This window comes from Rhinopithecus roxellana, chromosome 19, assembly GCF_007565055.1.
Source record: "Rhinopithecus roxellana isolate Shanxi Qingling chromosome 19, ASM756505v1, whole genome shotgun sequence".
Taxonomy (NCBI): Eukaryota; Metazoa; Chordata; class Mammalia; order Primates; family Cercopithecidae; genus Rhinopithecus; species Rhinopithecus roxellana.
The window spans coordinates 53,625,533-53,650,439 of NC_044567.1; the positions used below are offsets into that span (position 1 = coordinate 53,625,533).

General features: G+C 51.8%; 1 protein-coding gene across 4 annotated transcripts in view; it reads left to right on the forward strand.

Annotated features, from left to right (window-relative positions):
• Positions 1-24,907, forward strand: part of ITGAE (integrin subunit alpha E) — an 80,343-nt gene that overhangs the window by 40,250 nt on the left and 15,186 nt on the right. For all 4 annotated transcript variants that reach the window (XM_030923668.1, XM_030923669.1, XM_030923670.1 and 1 more), the window contains exons 13-24: positions 423-565; positions 916-1,056; positions 2,339-2,563; positions 3,688-3,818; positions 5,814-5,944; positions 7,502-7,665; positions 10,232-10,360; positions 15,545-15,618; positions 20,221-20,353; positions 21,666-21,764; positions 22,582-22,661; positions 23,733-23,810. In XM_030923668.1, the coding sequence (XP_030779528.1) occupies positions 423-565; positions 916-1,056; positions 2,339-2,563; positions 3,688-3,818; positions 5,814-5,944; positions 7,502-7,665; positions 10,232-10,360; positions 15,545-15,618; positions 20,221-20,353; positions 21,666-21,764; positions 22,582-22,661; positions 23,733-23,810 (1,528 nt within the window). The remainder of the gene's footprint in view (positions 1-422; positions 566-915; positions 1,057-2,338; positions 2,564-3,687; positions 3,819-5,813; positions 5,945-7,501; positions 7,666-10,231; positions 10,361-15,544; positions 15,619-20,220; positions 20,354-21,665; positions 21,765-22,581; positions 22,662-23,732; positions 23,811-24,907) is intronic.

The window sequence follows — 24,907 nt, forward strand, 5'->3', positions numbered from 1 at the left end:
AGGTTGCAGTGAGCTAAGATTGTGCCACTGCACTCTAGCATGGGTTATAGACCGAGACTCTGTCTCAAAAATAAATCAATACACAAAAGTAATAATAGTGGTGGACAATCCTCTCACCCCTCTTCCCGGTCCTCCTAGGGCGTGTGTGTGAGCATGGGTAGTAGATGTGTGCGAACGAGTATTTTGGGCAAGGCTGCATACGTGACAGTGTGTGCATCACATCTGTTGATGGGGATGTGTGTGACTGGCAAAGTGAGAGTGTTTGCTGATGCAGATTTTTAATATAGTGAGAAAGACAGTCTCTCCTAGTTTGCCCCCCTCCCCAGGCCACTTTGAAGGCCTGACTGGGAAGGTGCCGGGGCCAAAAGAGAGGCCAGGTGGGAGCACACGGTGTGTTCACAGCCATACCACCCTTGCCCCAGGTTACGCTGTGGCTGTGCTGCACAAGACCTGCAGCCTCTCCTACGTCGCGGGGGCTCCACGGTACAAACATCACGGGGCCGTGTTTGAGCTCCAGAAGGAGGGCACAGAGACCAGCTTCCTGCCAGTGCTAGAGGGAGAGCAGGTACCTGCTGGGGAAAGCCTCCACCCCTTTTGACGGATGGGGAATCTGGAGGCCCCAAGGGAAAGGGGTGGGTCTCAGGGTGCACAGTGGGCCAGGGCCCAGGCCGGGTAAAACTCAGGCTCCTGAGTGGAGCTCAAGGGCTGTGCCTCAGCTCAGCATGTCTAATTGCTAGGCAGTTTCCTCTGCTGTGGGGCCTGGGCTGCTCCTCCGCTCTCCTGGTGCTCTCAGTGAGCAAACTGATATGTAACGACCCAAACTGGGTGGTCCAGGAAGCACGTGGGCAGGGTGTAGCCTTGCTGAGGGGTGGAGGAGCGGGGCTCCTGGTGAGCTGAGTTCCTCCCGGGCTGTAGATGGGGTCCTATTTTGGCTCTGAGCTGTGCCCTGTGGACATTGACATGGATGGAACCACGGACTTCTTGCTGGTGGCTGCTCCATTTTACCATGTTCATGGAGAAGAAGGCAGAGTCTACGTGTACCGTCTCAGTGAGCAGGTGGGAGAGTCTCCATCTTCATGAGCTTGATGAGGCTGTGGCACTCAGCCTGGCACAGAGGTGATGGAGGCTGGGAGTGCCCTGGCTCTGCCTGGCACCAGTGGGCAGTGATGGGGAGGTGCTCAGGCTGGATGGCAGCTGGGCAGGGCAGCAGCATCACTCTCCGCACCCACTTTCTGACCGTAGGGCAGTCGTTGATGATAATATCTCTAATATCTTTTTTCGTTGTTGTTGTTTTTGAGACAGAGTTTCGCTCTTGTTGCCCAGGCTGGAATGCAATGGCATAATCTCGGCTCACCACAACCTCTGCCTCTGGGGTTCAAGCGATTCTCCTGCCTCAGCCTCCCGAGTAGCTGGGATTACAGGCATGCACCACCACGTCTGGCTGGCTAATTTTGTATTTTTAGTAGAAACAGGGTTTCTCCATGTTGGTCAGGCTGGTCTTGAACTCTTGACCTCAGGTGATCCACCCGCCTCGGCCTCCCAAAGTGTTGGGATTACAGGCATGAGCCACTGCGCCCGGCATTTTTTAAATTTTTTTTCTGAGACTGAGTCTCACCCTGTTGTCTAGGCTGGAGTGCAATGGTGCAATCTCAGCTCACTGCAACCTCCACCTCCTGGGTTCAAGTGATTCTCCTGCCTCAGCCTCCCAAGTAGCTAGGAATACAGGCGCCCACCACCACATCCAGCTAATTTTTGTATTTTTAGTAGAGATAGGGTTTTGCCATGTTAGCCAGGCTGGTCTCGAACTCCTGACCTCAGGTGATCCACCTACCTTGGCCTCCCAAAGTGATGGGATTACAGACCTGAGTCACTATGTCCAGCCGATAACATTTCTTACAGCTGCATGGGTGGCAAAGCCCATTTAGTCCAGGATCTCATTTGTTTCTCACAGCAACTATGGGAGGTAGCTGCCACTCTTATCTTACGGATGAGGAAGCTGGGGCTCGGTGAGCCTCAGTAGTGCCGAGACCTGCTCAAGTGTACCTAGCATGTATGTGGCAGAGCCACGAGTGAAACCCAGGCCTCCCATTTGCAGCAATGCACCCCTGCCCATGGAAGTAGAAGGGGGCAGGCTCTGAGTCCTGAACTTCAAGGTGGGAGGACCCCAGCTTTCCCCTTGTGCTGTGTGATCTTGGGAAGGTCCCTGGCCTTTTCTGGGGCTCAGGCTCCCTGCTGGAGAATCAGAATCCACCAGCCCAGTGAGCGTGCATCCTGGGTGGCAATGGAGTGGGCACCTAGCGCCCCTTCTTGGGGGCTGAGCTGTTTGCTTGCTTTATAGGATGGTTCCTTCTCCTTGGCACGCATACTGAGTGGGCACCCCGGGTTCGCCAGTGCCCGCTTTGGCTTTGCCATGGCGGCTATGGGGGATATCAGTCAGGATAAGTTCACAGATGTGGCCATCGGGGCCCCCCTGGAAGGTTTCGGGGCAGGTGATGGCGCCAGCTTCGGCAGTGTGTATATCTACAATGGACACTGGGACGGCCTCTCCGCCAGCCCCTCGCAGGTGACCCATGGGGCCCTCTCCTTCCTCTCCTCTGGGGCTCTGACCTCTCCCAGATATGATGACCAAGCCCCAAGTCGACTTCAGTCCTAAATGCTGGGCAGGTCTCAGGGGGTTGGGAGTGTCCAGTGAAAGAAATAAGTAATCCTCAGGCTGGTGGGAGGTTCCAGACCAGGGCCTCACCTCAGCCCCTTCAGGTTGAGGGGAGGTTGTGGTGGTACCTGTTTCCTTCCCTGGCCTATACCCTCTCCTTCCACCCACCTGCTTCGGGTCCCTGCTTCCTCTCTTTCTGTCCCTCGCTCCTCTCTCCCATTCAGCCACCTCCATGCCTTATCTCTCATTCCCCAGGACTCCCTCGCCAGCCTCTCACACTGCACGTGTTACGAGCACTTTCACCCACCTGCAGCTCCTCCTGAGAACCTCCACCTGGATTGCCCCTAGGCATCTCACTCCCGTGTGGCCCACCTGAGAGCACCTGCTCCCCCAGACCTGATGCTCCTCTGAGTCCTCATCCCCCTCCACCCCCCACACCAGAAACCTCAGATGGTCCCCAGCATGCTCACACCCTGCACAGCCCGTCAGTCCCCACGTCCTCGTGATTCTAGCTGTCTCCCAAGTCCAGCCCCTTCTCTCCATCCCCATCACTGTAGTCCCAGTTCAGGCCTTGCCATCCCTCTCCCAGCCCACCCAGCTTCCTCCTCCCCTCCATCTTCCAACCCGTATCTTCAGTGCCATTTCTAAAGTATTATCCTGATTATGTCGCTTCAAAAAAACAGAACCTTTGTTGACAACCCCACCCCCAAGCCCCGCATCAAGCCTCCTTGTACCCCAATCCCCTGCGGTCCACCCCATCCCTGGCCCTGGCTGCTTCTCAGAGGGCCCTGCTCCTTCCACATGCCTCACTCTTTCCCTTAGGCTCCCCTGTCAAGTCCCACCTGCCCTTTGAGGCTCCATCCAAATGCCACTTCCTCTGGGAAAGCTTGCCCCCTCTTTCCTGGCTCTCTAGACTGGGGGCTCCCTGGGGCTGGATGGCGCCTGCAATGCTGATTGGTATAGAACATGAAAGAACTCCCTGCTCCATTTCCCTCCCTTCCCTCACCCCATGCCTTGTGTTTCTGCCTCCACAGCGGATCAGAGCCTCCGCGGTGGCCCCAGGACTCCAGTACTTTGGCATGTCCGTGGCTGGTGGGTTTGATATCAGTGGCGACGGCCTTGCCGACATCACCGTGGGCACTCTGGGCCGGGCGGTTGTGTTCCGGTAGGGCTCTGTCCTGCTTTCTGGGGTCCCAGGCCCAGCCTCACCCATTTGTCCTGCTCTAAATAGCTCGATGCAGACATTAGGCACCGAGGGAGGGAGCCAGCACTGTGGCTGTGGGCACAGGCTCTGGAGTCTGCTCGTCTGGGTTTGAACCTCAGCTCTCAGCCCTCTCAGTGTGCGCTTGGGCAGGTTATTTAATTCTAAGACCTTACATAGGAATTATAAGAGCACCTGCCTCCCAGAGCTAAGAGGATCATGCAAGTGAATATATGCAAAGTCTTTAGCACAGTGCTCAGCGATGGCTATGATTATTTGGAATTGTGGAGTTTTTTTTGTTTGTTTTGTTTTAGTTTTCTTGAGAGGGAGTCTTGCTGTGTTGCCCAGGCTGAAGTGCAGTGGTATAATCTCGGCTTGCTGCAACCTTTGCCTCCTGGGTTCAAGCAATTCTCTGCCTCAGCCTCCCGAGTAGCTGGGATTACAGGCATCTGCCACCACGCCTGGCTAATTTTTGTATTTTTAGTAGAGACGGGGTTTCACCATGTTGGCTAGGCTGGTCTTGAACTCTGACTTCATGATCCACCCGCCTCTGCCTCCCAAAGTGCTGGATTTACAGGCAGGAGCCACTGGACCTGGCCAAGAATTGCAGTTTTTGTGCCCCATCCCTCAGTAAATGATCAAGTCCTATGGCTGTAAATGAGCTCATGGAGTACCCGTCTGTCCCGTGCTCTCCACCAAGCCGCAGACTTGCTCTCTACACAGCACCTCTCTGGGCTGCCGCTCATGGTCATCCCGAAGTGAACACGTCTAAACACAAAGCTCTTGTTTCCCCCCACCCTTCGTTCCCCCAAATCTGTCCTGCCCTCCGGCTTTCTGTCTCAGCAAATGGCACCATCATCCACCCAGAAATTCAGGATGAAAACCTAGGCGTCATCCTTGGTGCCCCTTTTTCCTTCCTCTCCACAACATCAACACGTCTTAGTTGGCTCTGCCTCCAAACCGCCTCCCAGCACAGGCACTGTCTTCACTTCCTGGACACTGCCACGACAGCCTTCCTGCTTCCAGCCCCTGCACTCCATTCTCCACACAGCGGCAGCCCGATCCCTTCACTCTGCTGCCTGAAACCCCTCCACAGCTCCTATTTAGAGTAAAATCCCAATTCCTTACCATGGCTTTACAGGGTTCTTTGTGGCCTGGCCCTCCCCGCCCCTCCATTCCCATCTCCTCGCATCCTCTGTCTCACTCATTAGGCTCCAGGCACGCTGACCTTTGTGCTCCTCAAACAAACCAAAAGTGTTCCTGCCACAGGCCCTTGGCACTGGCTGTGCTTTCTTCCTGGAGTGCCCTTCCCCAGATCTTTCTTATTAACAAATCTCAACTGAAATGCCTCCGCATCAGCCACGCCATCTCGGATCACCCAGTCTCAGTAGCCCTCAGTCCTTATAACAGTTTTTTTTTTTTTTTTGAGACGGAGTCTCACTCTGTCGCCCAGGCTGGAGTGCCATGGCATGATCTCGGCTCACTGCAACTTCTGCCTCCCAGGTTCAAGCGATTCTCCTGCCTCACCTTCCTGAGTAGCTGGGATTACAGGTGCCCGCCACCACGCCCAGTTCATTTTTGAATTTTTAGTAGAGACGGAGTTTCGCCATGTTGGCCAGGCTGGTCTCGAACTCCTGACCTCAGGTGATCCGTCCGCCTCAGCCTCCCAAAGTGCTGGGATGACAGGCGTGAGCCACTGTGCTCGGCCAACAGTATTTTAATTTTTATCATAGCCTTGCCAATACATAGTATTTCCTTGTTACCCTCATTTATTTGCTTGTTGTCTGCTTTCCCACGAAAGCAGAAACTCGTCTCTTTCCCTTGTACCCTGAGACTCAGGGCAGCACCTGGATGTGGGCATGTTTGATAGAGACCCACTGAATGCATGAACCAATCAGCCAGGCCCTGACCCAGAAGCCGGGTAGTCACTTCTCCCATCCTCTTTGCTGTCTTGTTTAGCTCCCGGCCTGTGGTTCGCCTGAAGGTCTCCATGGCCTTCACCCCCAGCGCACTGCCCGTCGGCTTCAACAGCGTCGTGAATGCCCGTTTATGTTTTGAAATCAGCTCTGTGACCACAGTCTCTGTGTCAGGTAAAACGTGGTCCAGCTGACTCCTGCCTGGCGTAATGGTCCTTACTTTTTGGCTTCTGTAAGGGGAAGGGAAGGAGTACTGGGGTGGGGGGCGTGGGGGGTGTTGGTTTGAGGTCCTGGTGCTTGAAATCCCTCGATTAGAGCTTAGCTCCTTTGTTTCCAGGTTCTGTTAAATGCAAACTGCCTTAAGAAAGGGTGGTCGGCCGGGCGCGGTGGCTCAAGCCTGTAATCCCAGCACTTTGGGAGGCCGAGGCGGGTGGATCACGAGGTCAGGAGATCGAGACCCTCCTGGCTAACACGGTGAAACCCCGTCTCTACTAAAAATACAAAAAACTAGCCGGGCGAGGTGGCGGGCGCCTGTAGTCCCAGCTACTCGGAGGCTGAGACGGGAGAATGGCGGGAACCTGGGAGGCGAAGCTTGCAGTGAGCCGAGATCACGCCACTGCACTCCAGTCTGGGCGACAGAGTGAGACTCCTCCTCCTCAAAAAAAAAAAAAAAAAAAAAAAAAAAAAAAAGAAAGGGTGGTCTGAGGTTATGTCCACACTCGGACGGGGTTTAGAGCTGACACTGTTGGGAAGAGGGACATTGGAGCCCTTCCTCAGGGTTGAAGGGTTGAGTTTCTGAAAAGAGGACTCAGAAAAAGGCAGCCAGTTCTCCATGCCCACGTGTGTGCTGTGTGCAGGGGCTCCTGAGACGCACCCTCCTCTTTCTCTTTGACTTGTGACTTCTCCCCTTCCCTCCTCACTGTGTGCCTCTGGCCCAGGTGGGATGGGATCACCTGTTGGAGGTCCGGTTTCTCTTTCCTTACCTGAAACTCATTAGGAGACTGTTTCCAGAAAGGAGGTGGCGGGTATGGCTTTCACAGCCCAGTTTTTACGGTCTACCCAAGCTTCCCCCAGAACGATTCTTCAGCAACAGTCCCCGAGGTTTAATCTCCCAGGAGCAATCTCTGAGATGGTCTCTGCCTCCCACTGGGCGGAGAGCAGTCTCCTGGGGTGAGGTGGCTTTCCCAAAGCAGAGGGCTATTATCCCAGCTGGGGGTTGAAAATAACAGACCTGCCCCTTCCAGGACAAAGAGCTCGCTGGGCTGTGCGATGCTGGGCAAGTGTCTTTCCTTAGCTGAGCCAGTTCTGTTCTGAACAGTAAGAGAGGCGGCCCCAGAATCTCCACGGTGCTTCCAGCTCTGCCGTCCTGGGGTTCTCCTCCATAGTTTCCCTCTTTCCCTCTACATTCTCTTCGTTGTCTGTCTTCCTCCTTATTTTCTTCGTCAATCTCGACCCACTTCCCGAGCCCTCCTTCCCTAAGGAAGGCTGACTCAGTCCTGGGAATGTGCTGCTCCAGGTTTGGGGCTGGAGCACTCAGAGGCCCTGGTCAGGTGTCAGCAGACAGTGAGAAAATATCTTTGAAAAAGCGACGCAGGAGTCCAGCCCCAGGGAAGTACCTGCATGGGGACACTGTTCAGGAGGGGCTACAAGGATCCTCAGGCAGGCTGGGGGCCTTTTGTCTGCGGCCGGCTCATCCCCACCTCACCGGGAAGGTCTGGTCTTCATTCCCAGGTCTCCGCGGGGCATTTCTCAACTTCACGCTGGACGTAGATGTGGGGAAGGAGAGGAAAAGGCTGCAGTGTTCAGATGAGAGAAGCTGTCTGGGCTGCCTGAGGAAGTGGAGCAGCGGGTCCCGTCTTTGTGAGAACCTCCTGCTCATGCCCACAGAGGGAGAGGTAAGTGGGGGGGGGCGGGGTTGGATGGGAGTCCGGAGGGGTCTGTGTCATTGAGAAAGGATTTGAGGTAATGCAGTGAAGGGCACATACCCATCCCTACAAATGAGGTGATTGAAATAATCATACCAGGCCAGGCGCGGTGGCTCACGCCTGTAATCCCAGCACTTTGGGAGGCCGAAGCGGGCAGATCCCTTGAGGTAGGGAGTTCCAGACCATCCCAGCCAACACCGTGAAACCCAGTCTCCACTAAAAACACAAAAATTAGCCAGGCGTGGTGGCACGTGCCTGTAATCCCAGCTACTTGGGAGGCTGAGGCAGGAGAATCGCTTGAATCCGGGAGGTGGAGGTTGCAGTGAGCCAAAAATCATGCCACTGCACTCCAGCCTGGGCAACAAGAACAAAACTCCATCTCAAAATAATAATAATAATAATAATAATAATAATAATAAATCAAGAACCACATAATGGCATGGAAGATGGAGATGCTGTCATTGCTGACGTTTTTCTTGGTAATAACTCAAGAATGCCAGGTGTTCTTGGCATCCATTATCCGACCTCACCTGATAATAACTAGGACAGAGGGCCTGAATGTCAACTGGCATCAGAAAAAGTGAACAACTAAAAGGAAGAAACAAAAAGATAGAAATGACCATCTAAGAAGGTTTACTCCTGGCAAAGGTGCCCAGAGACGTGGAAAAAAAAAAAAATAGCATGTCGGGATTCAAACCCTGACAAGATCTAGAACTTTGGATCTGTCTGGATCATGTATTCCAATAAACAAATGCATGAATTATTCTTCTGAATACACATTTACCCCCAAAGTGATTATTAATTGGATTAAGAAAGTTTCTAGCAAATCTACAGCCTTCCTTAAATAAAGGCTTAATCACATTCTCTACGAGAGAATCATGCTTACTTATTCCCATGGGCTCAAGGCTCTTATGGTGGCAGAAAGGCTCATTTAAACAAAGACAGTGGCAAATGGTAGGCTAAGCAATCTCCTTATCTTCTCTCTTACCTCTCTAATATGTCCTCCATGTTGCTTTGAGAAAGATTTTGGTCGGCTGGGCACAGTGGCCCACACCTCTAATCCCAGCACTTTGGGAGGCTGAGGTGCACGGATCACCTGAAGTCAGGAGTTTGAGACCAGCCTGACCAATGTGGTAAAACCCTGTGTCTACTAAAAAAAAAAAAAACAAACAAACAAAAATTAGCCAGGTATGGTGGCATGCACCTGTAGTCCCAGCTACTTGGGAGACTGATGCAGGGGAACCTTGAACCTAAGAGGCAGAGGCTGCAGTGAGCTGAGATCAAGCCACTGCACTCCAGCCTGGGTGACACAGCAAGACTCTGTCTTAAAAAAAAAAAAAAAAAAAAAGGAGAAAGATCTTGATAAACACAGTGTGGCTGTGACTCTTCCCTTCTGTCTGAGCCAGTTCTTTTTTTTTTTTTTAATTTTATTTTTGTGAGCCAGTTCTTTACCCCTTTGTGACTGGGGTGAGAACCATAGGAGCTATGAGACACAAAACCATAGTAGAACAAAGGAGATTTTCCCAAAGCACTTGGCAGCTTGCTTGAAGGACATGTCCTTTCAGCCTGGCTTATTTGGAAGATGCTTAGGACCTCTGACTCACCACTTTTATTGTTTATTTCTTCTTCTTTTTTTTTTTTTTTTTTTTTTTGAGACGGAGTCTTGCTCTGCCACCCAGGCTGGAGTGCAGTGGCCGGATCTCAGCTCACTGCAAGCTCTGCCTCCCGGGTTTTTTACGCCATTCTCCTGCCTCAGCCTCCCGAGTAGCTGGGACTACAGGCGCCCGCCTCGTTGCCCGGCTAGTTTTTTGTATTTTTAAGTAGAGACGGGGTTTCACCGTATTAGCCAGGATGGTCTCGATCTCCTGACCTCGTGATCCGCCCGTCTCGGCCTCCCAAAGTGCTGGGATTACAGGCTTGAGCCACCGCGCCCGGCCTGTTTATTTCTTCTTATGACAACATCAAAGTAGAAAGTATTCTTGCCAGGTGCGGTGGCTCACATTTGGAATCCCAGCGCTTTGGGAGGCAGAGGTGGGTGGATTTCTTGAGCCCAGGTGGTTGAGGCTGCAGTGAGCCATGATGATGCTACTGCACTCCAGACTGGGTGACAGAGTGAGTGAGACCTTATCTAAAAAAAAGAAAGAAAAAAAAAAAAAAAAAAAGGATGGACGGGCATGGTGGCTCATGCCTGTAATCCCAGCACTATGGGAGGCTGAGGCCGGCAGGTCACCTGAGGTCAGGAGTTCGAGACCAGCCTGGCCAACATGGTGAAACCCCGTCTCTACTAAAAATACAAAAATTATCTGAGTGTGGTGGCGGGCGCCTGTAATCCCAGCTACTCGAGAGGCTGAGACAGGAGAATCGCTTGAACCTGGGAGGTGGAGGTTGCAGTGAGCCAAGATCGCGCCACTGCACTCCAGCCTGGGTGACACAGCAAGACTCCGTCTCAAAAAAAAAAAAAAGAAAAAAAAGCATTCTTGTTGTCATCTTCTCCCCCACATCGAACTCTAACCCTGCCTTTCATGTGACCCCACAGCTCCATGAGGAGGACTGCTTCTCCAATGCCAGTGTCAAGGTCAGCTATCAGCTCCAGAACCCTGAGGGACAGACAGACCATCCCCAGCCCATCCTGGACCACTACGCTGAGACCTTTGCCATCTTCCAGGTGACTACCCACAGCCAGTACCCAGTCCTCTTGAGAGCCCATCCCACAGAAACCACCTGCTCCCCTAACTTCCAAGAATGTTGGAGTTGGGAGGGAATGTCTTCAGACAGCATTTGGGCCCCTCACTGCACACATGGTGAAACTGACTCCCTGCAGTGGTGTTAATGTGTACCCATGAGGGAGGACTCATGGGCAACGCAGGTCTCCTTCTGCTCCAGTGCTTGTTCCTTTATGTTTACAAAAGTGCTTGACATATGTATGCATGTGTATGTGTATATACATATATATATATATATATATATACGTATGTATATATATATATATATACGTATGTATATATATATATATATACGTATGTATATATATATATATATACGTATGTATATATATATGTATATATATATATATATATATTTTTTTTTTTTTTGAGACGGAGTCTCGCTCTGTCACCCAGGCTGGAGTGCAGTGGCATGATCTCAGCTCACTGCAAGCTCCGTCTCTTGGGTTCACGCCATTCTCCTGCCTCAGCCTCCCGAGTAGCTGGGACTACAGGTGCCCGCCACCATGCCCAGCTAATTTTTTTGTATTTTCAGTAGAGATGGGGTTTCACCGTGTTAGCCAGGATGGTCTCGATCTGCTGACCTCGTGATCCACCCGCCTCGGCCTCCCAAAGTGCTGGGATTACGGGCGTGAGCCACCGCGCCTGGCCACTGCTTGCTACATATTTAATAAAGCACGTGCATCCTGGGGACTTCACTTGGCAAGCGGCTCTGATGGCGCTGTGGTGGGGGTCCCTTGTGGGAGCTAGATCGGAGCTGTCCTGTCTTGCACTGCAGAGAGGATGCCCTTTGGTGCACCTGCCTGTTCACGCCCTGCGGGGGCCTTCAGGCTGAATGGCCCCACCAAACCTGTACCCTGGCCTCTCCTCCTGGTGCCCATCAGTGCGGCTTAGATAGGCGGGTAGTGTCATAAGAAACTTTTGTCGGCCAGACACCCTGGCTGACACCTGTAATCCCAGCACTTTGGGAGGCTGAGGCGAGTGGATCACCTGAGGTCAGGAGTTTGAGACCAGCCTGACCAACATGGTGAAACCCTGTCTCTACTAAAAATACAAAAATTGGCCGGGTGTTGTGGCAGGCACCTGTAATCCCAGCTACTAGGGAGGCTGAGGCAGGAAAATCATTTGAACCCAGGAGGCAGAGGTTGCAGTGAGCCAAGACCGTGCCATTGCACTCCAGCCTAGGCAACAGAGTAAGACTCCATCTCAAAAAAATAAAAATAAATAAAAATTTTAAAAATGCAAAGATTAGTCCAGTGTGGTGGTGCATGCCTGTAGTCCCAGCTACTCAGGAGGCGGAGGCAGGAGAATTGCTTGAATCCGGGAGGCAGTGGTTGTCGTGAGCCAAGATCGTGCCACTGCACTCTAGCCAGGGTGACAGAGCAACACTCCGTCTCAAAAAAAAAAAACACAAAACAAAACAAACAAAAAAACCTTCAATATATATTTCCTCAATACTAAGGTATTGTCTTAACATAGTACAATAATCAAAACCAGGAAATTCACATTGATAAAATACTATTATCTAATCTACAAACTTTATTCAAATCTTGCCAGTTGTCCTATTAATATCCTTTATAGTAAAAGAAAAAAAAAAGGTTCTAGTCCAGGATCATTCATAGCGTTCTATAGTTATTTATCTTTAGTCTCCTTTAATCTGGAAGAGTTTCTCAGTCTTTCCTTGTCTTTTACTGACATTAACATTTTTGAGGCCGGGCGCGGTGGCTCAAGCCTGTAATCCCAGCACTTTGGGAGGCTGAGACGGGCGGATCACGAGGTCAGGAGATCGAGACCATCCTGGCTAACATGATGAAATCCCGTCTCTACTAAAAAATACAAAAAACTAGCCGGGCGCGGTGGCCGGCGCCTGTAGTCCCAGCTACTCGGGAGGCTGAGGCAGGAGAATGGCGTAAACCCTGGAGGCGGAGCTTGCAGTGAGCTGAGATCCGGCCACTGCACTCCAGCCCGGGCGACAGAGCAAGACTCCGTCTCAAAAAAAAAAAAAAAAAACATTTTTGAAGGGTACAAGCCAGTCCTTTTGTAGAATGTTCCTCAATTTGATGTTTCTTCATAATTAGATTCAGGTTATGCATTCTTGTTTTGTTTTGTTTTGTTTTTGAGACAGAATTCTGCTCTTGTTGCCCAGGCTGGAGTGCAGTGGTGTGATCTCAGCTCACTGCAACCTCCGCCTCCCAGGTTCAAGCAATTCTCCTGCCTCAGCCTCCCGAGTAGCTGGGACTACCGGCGTGTGTCACCACGCTCGGCTAATTTTTGTAAGTTTAGTAGAGACGGAGCTTCCCCATGTTGGCCAGGCTGGTCTCGAACTCCTGATCTCAAGTGATCTACCCGCCTTGGCCTCCCAAAGTGCTGGGATTACAGACGTGAGCCACCGCGCTTGGCCCACAGTATTTTAATTTTTAGTACAGCTTTGCTGATACATAGTATTTCCCTGTTTCTCTCATGTATTTGCTTGTTGTCTGCTTTCCCACAAAAGCAGAAACTTGTCTCTGCTTTCTGTTTGGAATATCACGGAAGGAAAGTGTGTTCTTCTCCGTACACCATCTCAGGAGGCACCCACTGTGGATGTGTCCTATGCCTAGTGCTGTTTGCCTGTGGCATCAATAAGCACATCTCATTTTATGGTGAGATGCCTTGAGGTTGTATCCTGCTTAACATCTCTTTATGTGTCTTTCCTTAACCAGCGTTGATTATTATGCTATGGCAAAGAGATTTTTTTTTTTTTTTGAGACGGAGTCTCGCTTAGTCGCCCAGGCTGGAGTGTGGTGGCGCGATCTCAGCTCACTGCAAGCTCCGCCTCCCGGGTTCACGCCATTCTCCTGCCTCAGCCTCCTGAGTAGCTGGGACTACAGGCGCCCGCCACCAGGCCCAGCTAATGTTTTTTGTATTTTAGTAGAGACGGGGTTTCACCGTGTTAGCCAGGATGGTCTCGATCTCCTGATCTCGTGATCCGCCCGTCTCGGCCTCCCAAAGTGCTGGGATGACAGGCGTGAGCCACCGCACCCGGGCTGGCAAAGAGATTTTTAAAAATTTATTCCCTGTATAAAACGGGTGAGGAAAAATTACGTGGTGTTAGGCACACCGATGTTACCAGAGAATGCGTTCTAGCTGGGAGTTTAGCTGGCTTAACCCCATTCTCTTTCTCTGGGGCTGCGTGGAAGAGATCGGGCTACTCAGCTATATTAAAAATTCAACAAAAAACCCTGCATGAGACTGTTGACCCACTTAGAGAGAGCTCCACGCTGTGACCTCTGCAAATGGCATCCCCCTTCCGCAGGAAGTAGAAAGTTTCCTTTCAAGCTCTGGGCTCTCATTCCCACCCTAGGCCATGGGAACAGACTGCAGAAAGCTGCTGAGGTGGCTGTCGGGAGAGAAGCGCGAAGTGCAGGGGCCCTCCAGCCGAGGAACTGGCTGCCTTCCTTCATAATACAAAAACAGACCCAGCCACGTTAGAATACTGGAATTTTTAAAAACACACACTGGAGCTTTTCAACCTCCATGGGGCCTTTTGAAATGTGACTTTCAGGCCGGGTGCGGTGGCTCATGCCTGTAATCCCAGCACTTTAGGAGGCCAAGACGGGCGGATCACGAGGTCAGGAGATCGAGACCATCCTGGCTAACATGGTGAAACCCCGCCTCTACTAAAAAATACCAAAAACTAGCCGGGCGAGGTGGCGGGCGCCTGTAGTCCCAGCTACTCGGGAGGCTGTGGCAGGAGAATGGTGTGAACCCGGGAGGCAGAGCTTGCAGTGAGCCGAGATCGCGCCATTGCACTCCAGCCTGGGTGACAGAGCAAGTCTCCATCTCAAAAAAAAAAAAAAAAAAAATGAAATGTGGCTTTCAGAATTAGTTGGTTATGCGTAGGCAAGATTGCAAGGGAAATAGTTAGCTTAGAGAGATGACTAGCCAGGCCGGGCACGGTGGCTCACGCCTGTGATCCCAACACTTTGGAAGGCCGAGGCAGGTGGATCACCTGAGGTCAAGAGTTTGAGACCAACCTGGTGGTGGGTGGACTTGAACCTTGGTGGACTTGAGCCTGGGTCTCTTGACATCCTGGACAATGCTATATTCAGAACCCAGTATTCTTCACAGTGAGGATGTCTCTACCTTTAGAGTCCCTCCCGGGCCCACCTTTGCGATTAATATCAAATATTCGGACCACCCCCTCAAACCCTTTCTCTAATGAATACAAATGGCCGGCCGTGCTCAAGCTGTATCCAGACTTGGAGCCAGACGTGGTAGTCATGAGATCAGACACTGCTAACACGGCGAAACCCGTCTCTAAAAAAAACAAAAAACGAGACCGGCGACGGGTGCCAGTCCCGCTACTTGGGGGCTGAGCAGAGATGGCGTAAACCGGGAGCGAGCTTGCATGACTGAATGCCACTGCACTCAGCTGGCACAGAGCGAGACTTCCGTTCAAAAAAAAAAAAAAAAAAAAAAAAAAAAAAAAAAAGAAATCAATTAGCCAGGCGTGGTGGCACATGCCTGTAATCCCAGCTACTTGGGAGGCTGAGGCAGGGGAATTGCTTGAATCCGGGAGGCGGAGGTTGCAGTGAGCCAAGATCACGCCAACTGACTCCAGCCTGACAAGGAGGAGACTCATCTGAAAACAAACAAACAAAAACAAAAACCAGATGACTAGCCATGAGGAAGAGAACCTCCAAGGCCTGGACCTTGACAATATTTGGCTAGGTATCCCCATTCCTGCCTACACCCGAAAAGACTAAGGAAGTTTCTCTTCGCATAGGGTGTCTACTCCCTAAACGTTCAAAGGCGTGAGTTGTGTGTTGCTGCTTAATTCGCATGATGTCAGTGGAATGGGCACAGCTAACATTCCGTGAAGGTCACCCCAGTTTTCACCTTGGCCAGAGGACTGGGTCACAGTGTGCCCATGTTATAGGACAGATCCAGGAATGTCACCCAGGAATGTCACAGTCCCTGTTCTTCGGGGACACTCCCAGCCTGCACCCTCACCTCCCTGGAACTGCACTTCTCAGGGGGAGCAGGAGGCACAGCCCTAAGCATCCTAGGGAGAAGAGCCAGAGGCAGGGCTGCTGGGGAAGGCAGGGCCTGGGCTGATCGGGACTCTCTCTGTCTGGTTACAGCTGCCCTATGAGAAGGCCTGCAAGAATAAGCTGTTTTGTGTCGCAGAATTACAGTTGGCCACCACCGTCTCTCAGTGAGTTGGATGCAGCTGTCAGTTTCCTCAATTAACCTCCTCCCAAACGCTTGCCTGGGGAATCCTCATCAAGATGCCCGGTACACCCCTTCCCCCTCTCCCCGAGGCCCACAAACGGCTTCTGCACTTATTATGTCATGATGTCCTCAGCTACCCGAGGAGGGAGGCAAGACAGAGCTCTGTCTTCCCACTTTCTAGATTAGGAAGCATACTCAGTCGCCAAGGGCCCTGCATAGGCCATTGGGTGGACTTGAACCTGGGTCTCTTGACATCCTGGACAATGCTATATTCAGAACCCAGTGTTCTTCACAGCAAGGATAACCTCTAACTCAGTTAGAGGTCACCTCTTTCCTGGCCCACCTCTTGGCCAAATCAATTAATCCATCAAATATTTCTGGACCACCCACTTTGTGCCAAGCACTCTAGGTGCTGGGGATACCTCTGTGGACAACACAGACAAAAATCCCTGCCCTCCTGGTGCTCTCAGGGGGAGAAGATGGTAAGCAGGTAAATTCTATGTGGATGAGATGAACGTTGAAGAAACAGGGAAGGTGGGAGGGAGTGCTGGGTGGGGGCTGATGCTGAAGTTTTCAATGGGGTGGTCAGGGAGGGTGACACTTTGGCACACACTGGAGGAAGTAGGGGAATGAGCTATGTGGGTGGGTGTCTGAGGGAAGGGCAGCTGCAGATACCCTGGGTTGAGAGCCTGCCTGGTGGGTAGGAGGCAGGACGAGGACCTAGTACTAGGCTGCAGTGGAGTGGGGCGGGGGATGAGGGAAGAGCAGCTGCAGGTACCCTGGGTTGGGAGCCTGCCTGGTGGGTGGGGGGCAGGGTGAGGACCTAGTGGCTGCAGTGGAGTGAGGCGGGGGAGTAATGACGGAGGGGGAGGGAGGGGAAGAGGCAATGGGGCTTCTTAAGCCCTCAGAAAGGCTTTTGCTGTGAGATGGGAAGGCAGAGGAGTGACACGCTCATGCAGCTGGGCAGGATCCTTCTTGCTGCCAAGCTGAGAAGAGACTGTAGGAGCAAAGGTGGACGTGGGGACTGCACCTGCTCCCTTTGTAACCACTCAGGTGAGAGGCGATGGGGGCTGAGACCCAGGTCCCAGCCATGACGGGGGTAACGGTTTGAAGTGACAACCCATAGCATGTGCTGACAGTGTGGAGGCAGAGGGAGGAAAGAGGCCCACAGCCCAAGCGTGCGGCACTGCACTGTCCAGCACACCGGCCGCACGTCACTGTTTGCATGTACATGAGTTACAGTGAAACACAATGAAACATTTTGTCCCTCAGTCACACAGTCACACTTCAAAGACTCAGAGGCCGCCTGTGGCTGGTGGTGTTGGGCAGCCCAGATGCCGCCTGTCTCCATCGCTGCAGACGTTCTATTGGACCACACTGAATGCCAGAAGGACGGTGTTGCCAAGCACCTGCGTTTGGGTTTGGACATGCAGTGGTCTCAAAATGCCCTCCCAGGCCAGGTGCGGCAGCTCACGCCTGTCATCCCAGCACTTTGGGAGGCTGAGGTGGGCGGATCACGAGGACAGGAGTTCGAGACCAGCCTGGCCAACATGGTGAAACCCTGTCTCTACTAAACATACAAAAGCTAGCTGGGCGTTGTGGTGCGTGCCTGTAATCCCAGCTACTGGGGAGGCTGAGGCAGGAGAATCGCTCAAAGTCGGGAGGCAGAGGGTGCAGTGAACTGAGATTGCGCCACTGCACTCCAGCCTGGGCGACAGAGCAAGACTCCGATCGGGGGAAAAACAAAACAAGCCGTCCCTGGAGCTAGTGCTGTGTGTGTATTGTGATTCTGATGGCCAGCTGGCCGGAGTTGCCATATGGGAAGAACACGGTTCCCCAAGTCCTGGTCAGCCCTTTCATAGACATTTGCAGGACCAACTGAAGACTTTCAAATGCTCTGGAATCCCGCCTAACAAGCAGGCGCCGCTGTTTCCAGCAGGGAATTAATTACAGTCAAGAACCAACCTCCCAGCCAGCTGCTTGGGTAGTACAGATACAGCTCGCACGGCTTGCCCTACATCGCCCCCTAGTGTACACAGCAGGCAAACGCTTCTCTTTCAACAACACTAGGCCACTACTCTTGTCTTTTTCTTTCTTTTTTTGAGACAGGGTCTCACTCTGTCACCCAGGCAGCAGTGCAGTGGGCGCAATCTCGGCTCACTGCAGCCTCCGCCTCCCGGCTTCAAGTGCTTCTCCTGCCTCAGCCTCCTGCGTAGCTGGGATTACAGGCACCCGCCACCACACTCAGCTAATTTTTGTATTTGTAGTAGAGACGGGGTTAGCCAGGCTGGTCTTGAACTCCTGGCCTCAAGTGTTCCACCTGCTCGCCTCCCAAAGTGCTGAGATTACAGGCGTGAGCCACCGTGTCCAGCCATCCACTACTGTTTCCTTATTTCAGGCATGTATCATCTCTCGGGTGGAGACAGCAGGCTCTGTCTTTGCTTCCTGTCTCTCCCTCCAATCAACCCATCCTCTTCTCAGCTGGTATCAAAACCAAACCAAAACCAAATGATGACAACAAAACACACATCACATTACTTCCTAGATCTGCACATTCCATCTTTGGACATTTCTGACGGAAAACAGTTTTCTTGGTATTGCTAATAAGTTTTTCTGTAGACCTCAGCTACTGAGAGTGGTTCTGCACTCTGGGTCTCCGTGATACCTCAGCATTCTGGAGGAGGCTTGCACACATCCCCAGGTCCCTCTTTTCCAGGCCGCATGGACTCATGTCTTAAACCACAGCCTTTTAATGGGAAGGGTCTAAATGATTTTGTGGGTAGGAAGCTGAGGCCAAGAAAGGGGGTGGGACAGTATGCCTTATGCACACCGGTCTCCAGTGCAAAGCAGTGCCCCATAAATATTGTGGCGTGGAAGAATTTGTGTCATAGAGTACCTCACCTAGGGTCACAGTGAATTGGTGGTAGAAAGGATTTGGGTACAATTCTCTCAACTCTTTGGAGGCTGCTAGACTCCAGGCATTAAATAGCCTTTTTTTTTTTTTATGAGATGGAGTTTCACTCTTGTTGCCCAGGCTGGAGTGTAATGGTGCGCTCACTGCTCAGTGCAACCTCCACCTCCTGGGTTCAAGTGATTCTCCTGCCTCAGCCTCCCGAATAGCTGGGATTACAGGTGCCTGTACCACACCTGGCTCTCTCTCTTTCTCTCTCTCTCTATATATATATATATACTTTTTTTTTTTTTGAGATGTCACCCGGGCTGGAGTATAGTGGTACGATCTCGGTTCACTGCAACCTCCGCCTCCCGGGTTCAAGCAATTCCCTGCCTCAGCCTCCTGAGTAGCTGAGACTACAGGTGCGTGCCACCACACCCGGCTAATTTTTGTATTTTTAGTAGAGACAGGGTTTCACCATCTTGGTCAGGCTGGTTTTGAACTCCTTACCTCATAATCCACCCACGTTGGCCTACCGAAAGTGCTGGGATTACAGGCGTGAGCCACTGTCCCCAGCTAGTTTTTGTATTTTTAGTAGAGATGGGGTTTTGCCATGTTGGCCAGGCTGGTCTTGAACTCCTGACCTCAGGTGATCCACCTGCCTCGGCCTCCCAAAGTGCTGGGATGACAGGTAATTAACCTGTCTTGGCTTCTGTTTCCTCTTCTATGAAATGGAGGGTCGCTGTACTATTTCACAGGATCACTATGAGAGTTGAGCATGTGAGACACAGTCCTTGGCACATGGTAAGCACTAAATAAACGGCAGGTATTATCATCGTCTCATGCAGCAACTGAGATGGGCATGGCAGTCCAGCTGTTTGCTTATGTTGAGAGGAAAAATGTCTAAGCTAAATGTATTCCCTAGGCAACTTAATCTAAAAAGTTAAGAAGATGCTATTCTGGGTTGTGTGCGGTGGCTTATACCTGTAGTCCTAGCACTGTGGGAGGCCAAGGCAGGTGGATCACCTGAGCCCAGGAGTTCAAGACACGCCTCCACATGGCGAGACACTGTCTCTACAAAAAATACAAAAATTAGCTGGGCATCGGCCGGGCTGGGTGGCTCAGGCCTGTAATCCCAGCACTTTGGGAGGCCAAGGCAGGAGGATCACCTGAGGTCAGGAGTTCGAGACCAGCCCGACCAACATTAGGAGGATCACCTGAGGTCAGGAGTTCAAGACCAGCCCAACCAACATGGAGAAACCTCGTCTCTAATAAAGATACCAAATTAGCCAGGCATGATGGCGCATGCCTGTAATCCCAGCTGCTCAGGAGGCTGAGACAGGAGAATTGCTTGAACCTGGGAAGCAGAGGTTGCGGTGAGCCGAGATCGCGCCACTGCACTCCAGCCTGGGCAACAAGAGCGAAACTCCGTCTCAAAAAAAAATTAGCTGGGCGTGGTGGTAAACACCTGTAGTCCCAGCTACTCGGGAGGCTGAGGTGGGAGGATCACTTGAGCCCAGGAAGTGGAGGCTGCAGTGAGCCATGATCGTTGTGCTACAGCAGCCACACTCTAGCCTCGGTGACAGAGCAAGACCCTGTCTCAAAAAACAAAAACAAAAACAAAACATGCTATTCTATTGCATCGAAGTTTTTACAATTAAATAGTACCATTGTTATCTGTGCCCTGTGCAGGCAGGAATTGGTGGTGGGCCTCACAAAGGAGCTGACCCTGAACATCAGCCTAACTAACTCCGGGGAAGACTCCTACCTGACAAGCATGGCCTTGAATTACCCCAGAAACTTGCAGTTTAAGAGGATGCAAAAGGTAACTGACAGTGGCTGTGGAAACAGGTCCCTCACGCCCCTCCCTCGCTGCATGCCTGCTTTTCTGTGGTGACCCCCTCACTGGCACCCCTGCCTCCAGCCTCCTCCTGGTCCATCCAATAAATGGTTAATAACTAGGTAAATCCCCACCAGTCCGGCTAACACGCCTCCTGAGGCACCATTCTCCTAGGCTGGGCGCGGTGGCTCACACCTGTAATCCCAGCACTTTGGGAGGCTGAAGCGAATGGATCATGAGGTCAGGAGTTTGAGACCAGCCTGGCTAACACGGTGAAACCCTGTTTCTATTAAAAATACAAAAAATTAGCCGGGCGTGGTGGCAGGCACCTATAATCCCGGCTACTCGGGAGACTGAGGCAGGAGAATTGCTTGAACCCGGGAGGTGGAGGTTGCAGTGAGCCGAGATCACGCCTACTTCACTCCAGCCTGGGCGAAAGAGCGAAACTCCATCTCAAAAAACAAAAACAAAAAAACAATCTCCTAGGCATCTAGAGGGGAACTAGGGATGGACCGTCCTTGGGAGAATTAAGAAAACTCACTGCAGCTGGGCACGGTGACTCACGCCTGTAATCCCAGCACTTTGGGAGGCCGAGACGGGCAGATCAAGAGGTCAGGAGATGGAGACCATCCTGGCTAACATGGTGAAACCCCGTCTCTACTAAAAACTACAAAAAGCTAGCTGGGCGAGGTGGCGGGCGCCTGTAGTCCCAGCTACTTGGGAGGCTGAGGCAGGAGAATGGCATAAACCCAGGAGGCAGAGCTTGCAGTGAGCTGAGATCCAGCCACTGCAGTCCAGCCCTGGGCGACAGAGCGAGACTCCGTCTCAAAAAAAAAAAAAAAAGAAAATTCACTGCAGTCATCACCTGCCCCTCGGGGGTCCGGGTGGGGAGCCCTGGTGGCTTCGTGGCAGTGCTGGTGTGTGCCGGCCTTCCAGCCAGGCTGTGGGTTACGTTTGCATCAGGCCAAGGCCCAACTCAAACGCCTCCTTCCTCAGGAAGACCTTATGGATTCCCCTGAGTTGGAATTCACCTTTCTCCATCGCAGTTCTCTGCAGCTCCCTCACGCAAGCACCCCTTAGGCCTCGTATTTAAATTCCTCGGGGATCTACCGCTGAGCCCGCCTGTCTGTCTTGTGAGGAAGACAGGGACCAAGCGGACTTTATTTCCTCAGCTCCTGGCAGGGTGTCTGGCAGGCAGAAAAATTAATGAATGTCTGCTGAATTGGTGTGAGGAAATTGAGTTTTTTTTTTTTTTTTTTTCACTCTTTAAGAGAATGTCAGTCTGCTCTGTTAACAGCCTCCCTCTCCAAACATTCAGTGTGATGACCCTCAGCCGGTTGCTTCTGTCCTGGTCATGACCTGCAGGATTGGTCACCCCGTCCTCAGGAGGTCATCTGTGAGTCGGTTTGGACTGATCCGCTCCTCCCACCACCTGCAGTTGGCATCTTCTGCATCTCAGTCTCATCTGAATCCCTCGGTTCCAGCTTTGCGCTTCCCTTGACTGCAGTCAGTCTGTCCTCAGCGGTGCCTACAGTGGCTGAGTTGGCTCTGAAAGGAGGGGGTGATGGGGATGAGAGCTTTCCAGTACTAGACGTGTGAGCCACCATGCCCGGCCAAGACCAAAAGTTATTAACCCTGAGCTGTCACTGATCATCTCTGCTGTGGGAAATTTCTGAAGTGGCTTCTTCAACTGTAAAAGGAGAATGAGGCCGCCTGCCCTGCTTACTGCATATTTGTATTTGAGGCTTAAATGAAATAATGGGGCTGGGCGCGGTGGCGCACACCTCTAATCCCAGCACTTTGGGAGGCCGAGGTGGGTGGATCGCTTGAGGTCAGGAGTTTGAGACCAGCCTGGCCAACATGGAGAAACCCTGTCTCTACTAAAAATACAAAATTAGCCAGGCATGGTGGCGCATGCCTGTAATCCCAGCTACTCAGGAGGCTGAGGCAGGAGAATTGCTTGAACCCGGGAGGTGGAGGTTGCAGTGAGCCAAGATCACGTCACTGCACTCCATCCTGGGTGACAGAGTGAGACTCTGTCTCAAAAAAAAAAAAAAAAGAGAGAAAGAATGGAAACATGCTGTTACAAAAATGTGAGGAATGTGAAAATCGGAGGAATCGTCTCCTAGGTCTGTTCCAGGAGTAGCTAGTGGTCTGAATTGTGAGTGGCATAGAGAGCAATCAAGTGACCGTTTTTTTCTCCTTTAAAATAGGCTCATGTTTCAGTCGTTTGGCAGCTAGAGGAGAATGCCTTTCCAAACAGGACAGCAGACATCACTGTGACCGTCACCAAGTAAGTACTGCCTGGGTCACAGCAGAGTCAGGCTTTGACCCTGGAAGACATCTCCCCACCACATGCACGCTGTGAGAGGAATGGCCCCCTTGCTGCCCAGGAAGAAAGGAAATCCCAGTGAGCCCACAGAAGGCATCTGTGTCCCTGCAGGGACTCGACTTTCTCTTCTTGTCACCAGAGACAATTAAAATGTTCTTTTATTCACACACACAGTAAAACGGTGGTACAGTCTGGTGGAATGAGTCTTGGAGTTCTGGTTCTGGTTCACTCAGCTTTGGAATAGCTTGGGGTAGCTCTGTTATCTGCAAGAGCTCTATGTTTGGGGGTAAGGTGGGGAGCGCTGTTGGGAAGAGTTCTCAAATGGAGGTGATTCTGCCCACCAGAGGCTGTGCCCGTTTTGACTGCCATGACTTGGGGAGGGGGGGTGTTCAGTAGCACATCTGGTGGGTAGAGGCCAGGAATACTGCTAAACATCACACAGAGTAGTACAGGACAGCCGGGCGCGGTGGCTCAAGTCTGTAATCCCAGCACTTTGGGAGGCCGAGGCAGGCAGATCACTTGAGGTCAGGAGTTTGAGACCAGCCTGGCCAACATGGTGAAACCCCGTCTCTACTAAAAATACAAAAATTAACTGGGCGTGGTGGCACACGCCTGTAATTCCAGCTACTGAGGAGGCTGAGGCATGAGAATTGCTTGAACCCGGCAGGGGGGAGGTTGCAGTGAGCTGAGATCGCACTACTGCACTCCAGCCTGGGCAACAGAGCGAGGCCCTTTTTAAGAAGCACTTGCCCATCCTGGCTAACACGGTAAAACCCCGTCTCTACTAAAAAATGGAAAAAATTAGCCGGGCGTGGTAGCGGGCACCTGTGGTCCCAGCTACTCGGGAGGTTGAGGCAGGAGAATGGTGTGAACCCGGGTGGCGGAGCTTGCAGTGAGCCGAGATCGCACCACTGCACTCCAGGCTGGGCAACAGAGCAAGACTCTGTCTCAAAAAAAAAAAAAAAAAAAAAAAAAAGAAGCACTTGCTATGTACAAAGCAGGTGTGCTGTAAACTAACACTCTTATTCCTAGTTCCAATGAAAGACGGTCTGTGGCCGAGGAGACCCACACCCTTCAATTCAGGCATGGCTTCGTTGCAGTTCTCTCCAAGTAAGTACTCCCGAGGGGCCAGCACCAGTGTGACTCCGTTGCCCAGGGGACAGCTTTGGGCTCTCTCTCTTGTAGATGGAGCTGGTGGTCAGGATGAATGTGGACACTGTCCTTCTGAGAGGAGCCTGCTTAGAACCCAGGCTCTGATATTGATCTCTAGGGTACTAACATTTGGGTCACAGAAACCTCATTGTGGTCATCAAAGGAGGTGTGTTGCCAACTAGTCTTGCTACAAAAGGGAGTTAATATGATGCTGTGGAGGGAATAAGGCAGCTGTGGGACTGGGAAGTAAGGAGGGGATGAGTAAGGCCATTTCAGGGATAATGAGTAAATGAACCAGCCCAACTATACAGAATTCAAATATTCCACTTCACCCCAACTGCGCTACGACCACTTTACATTTTGACATTCAGCTTTTATTCCTTTTTTTTTTCTTTTTTTTGAGACAGAGTCTGGCTCTGTCGCCCAGGCTGGAGTGCAGTGGCCAGATCTCAGCTCACTGCAAGCTCCGCCTCCCGGGTTCACGCCATTCTCCTGCCTCAGCCTCCTGAGTAGCTGAGACTACAGGCGCCCGCCACCTTGCCTGGCTAGTTTTTTCTATTTTTTAGTAGAGACGGGGTTTCACCATGTTAGCCGGGATGGTCTCGATCTCCTGACCTCGTGATCCGCCCGTCTCGGCCTCCCAAAGTGCTGGGATTACAGGCGTGAGCCACTGCGCCCGGCCTCTTTTTTTTTTCTTTAACTGAGATGAAGCCTCACTCTGTTGCCCAGGCTGGAGCATTTGGTGCGATCTCAGCTCACTGCAACCTCTGCTGCCCAGGTTCAAGCGATTCTCCTGCCTCAGCCTCCCGAGTAGTTGAGACTACAGGTGGACACCACCAGGCCCAACTAATTTTTTAAAAATTTTTAGTAGAGATGGGGATTTCACCATTTTGGCCAGGCTGGTCTTGAACTCCTGGCCTCAGGTGATCCGGCCGCCTCATCCTCCCAAAGTGCTGGGATGACAGGCGTGAGCCACCACACCTGGCCTCATTCCTCGTAAAGGTCTGGTGCCCTCTGTCCTAGTGTATTCAGTTGAAAGTACTCAAGTTCATTCA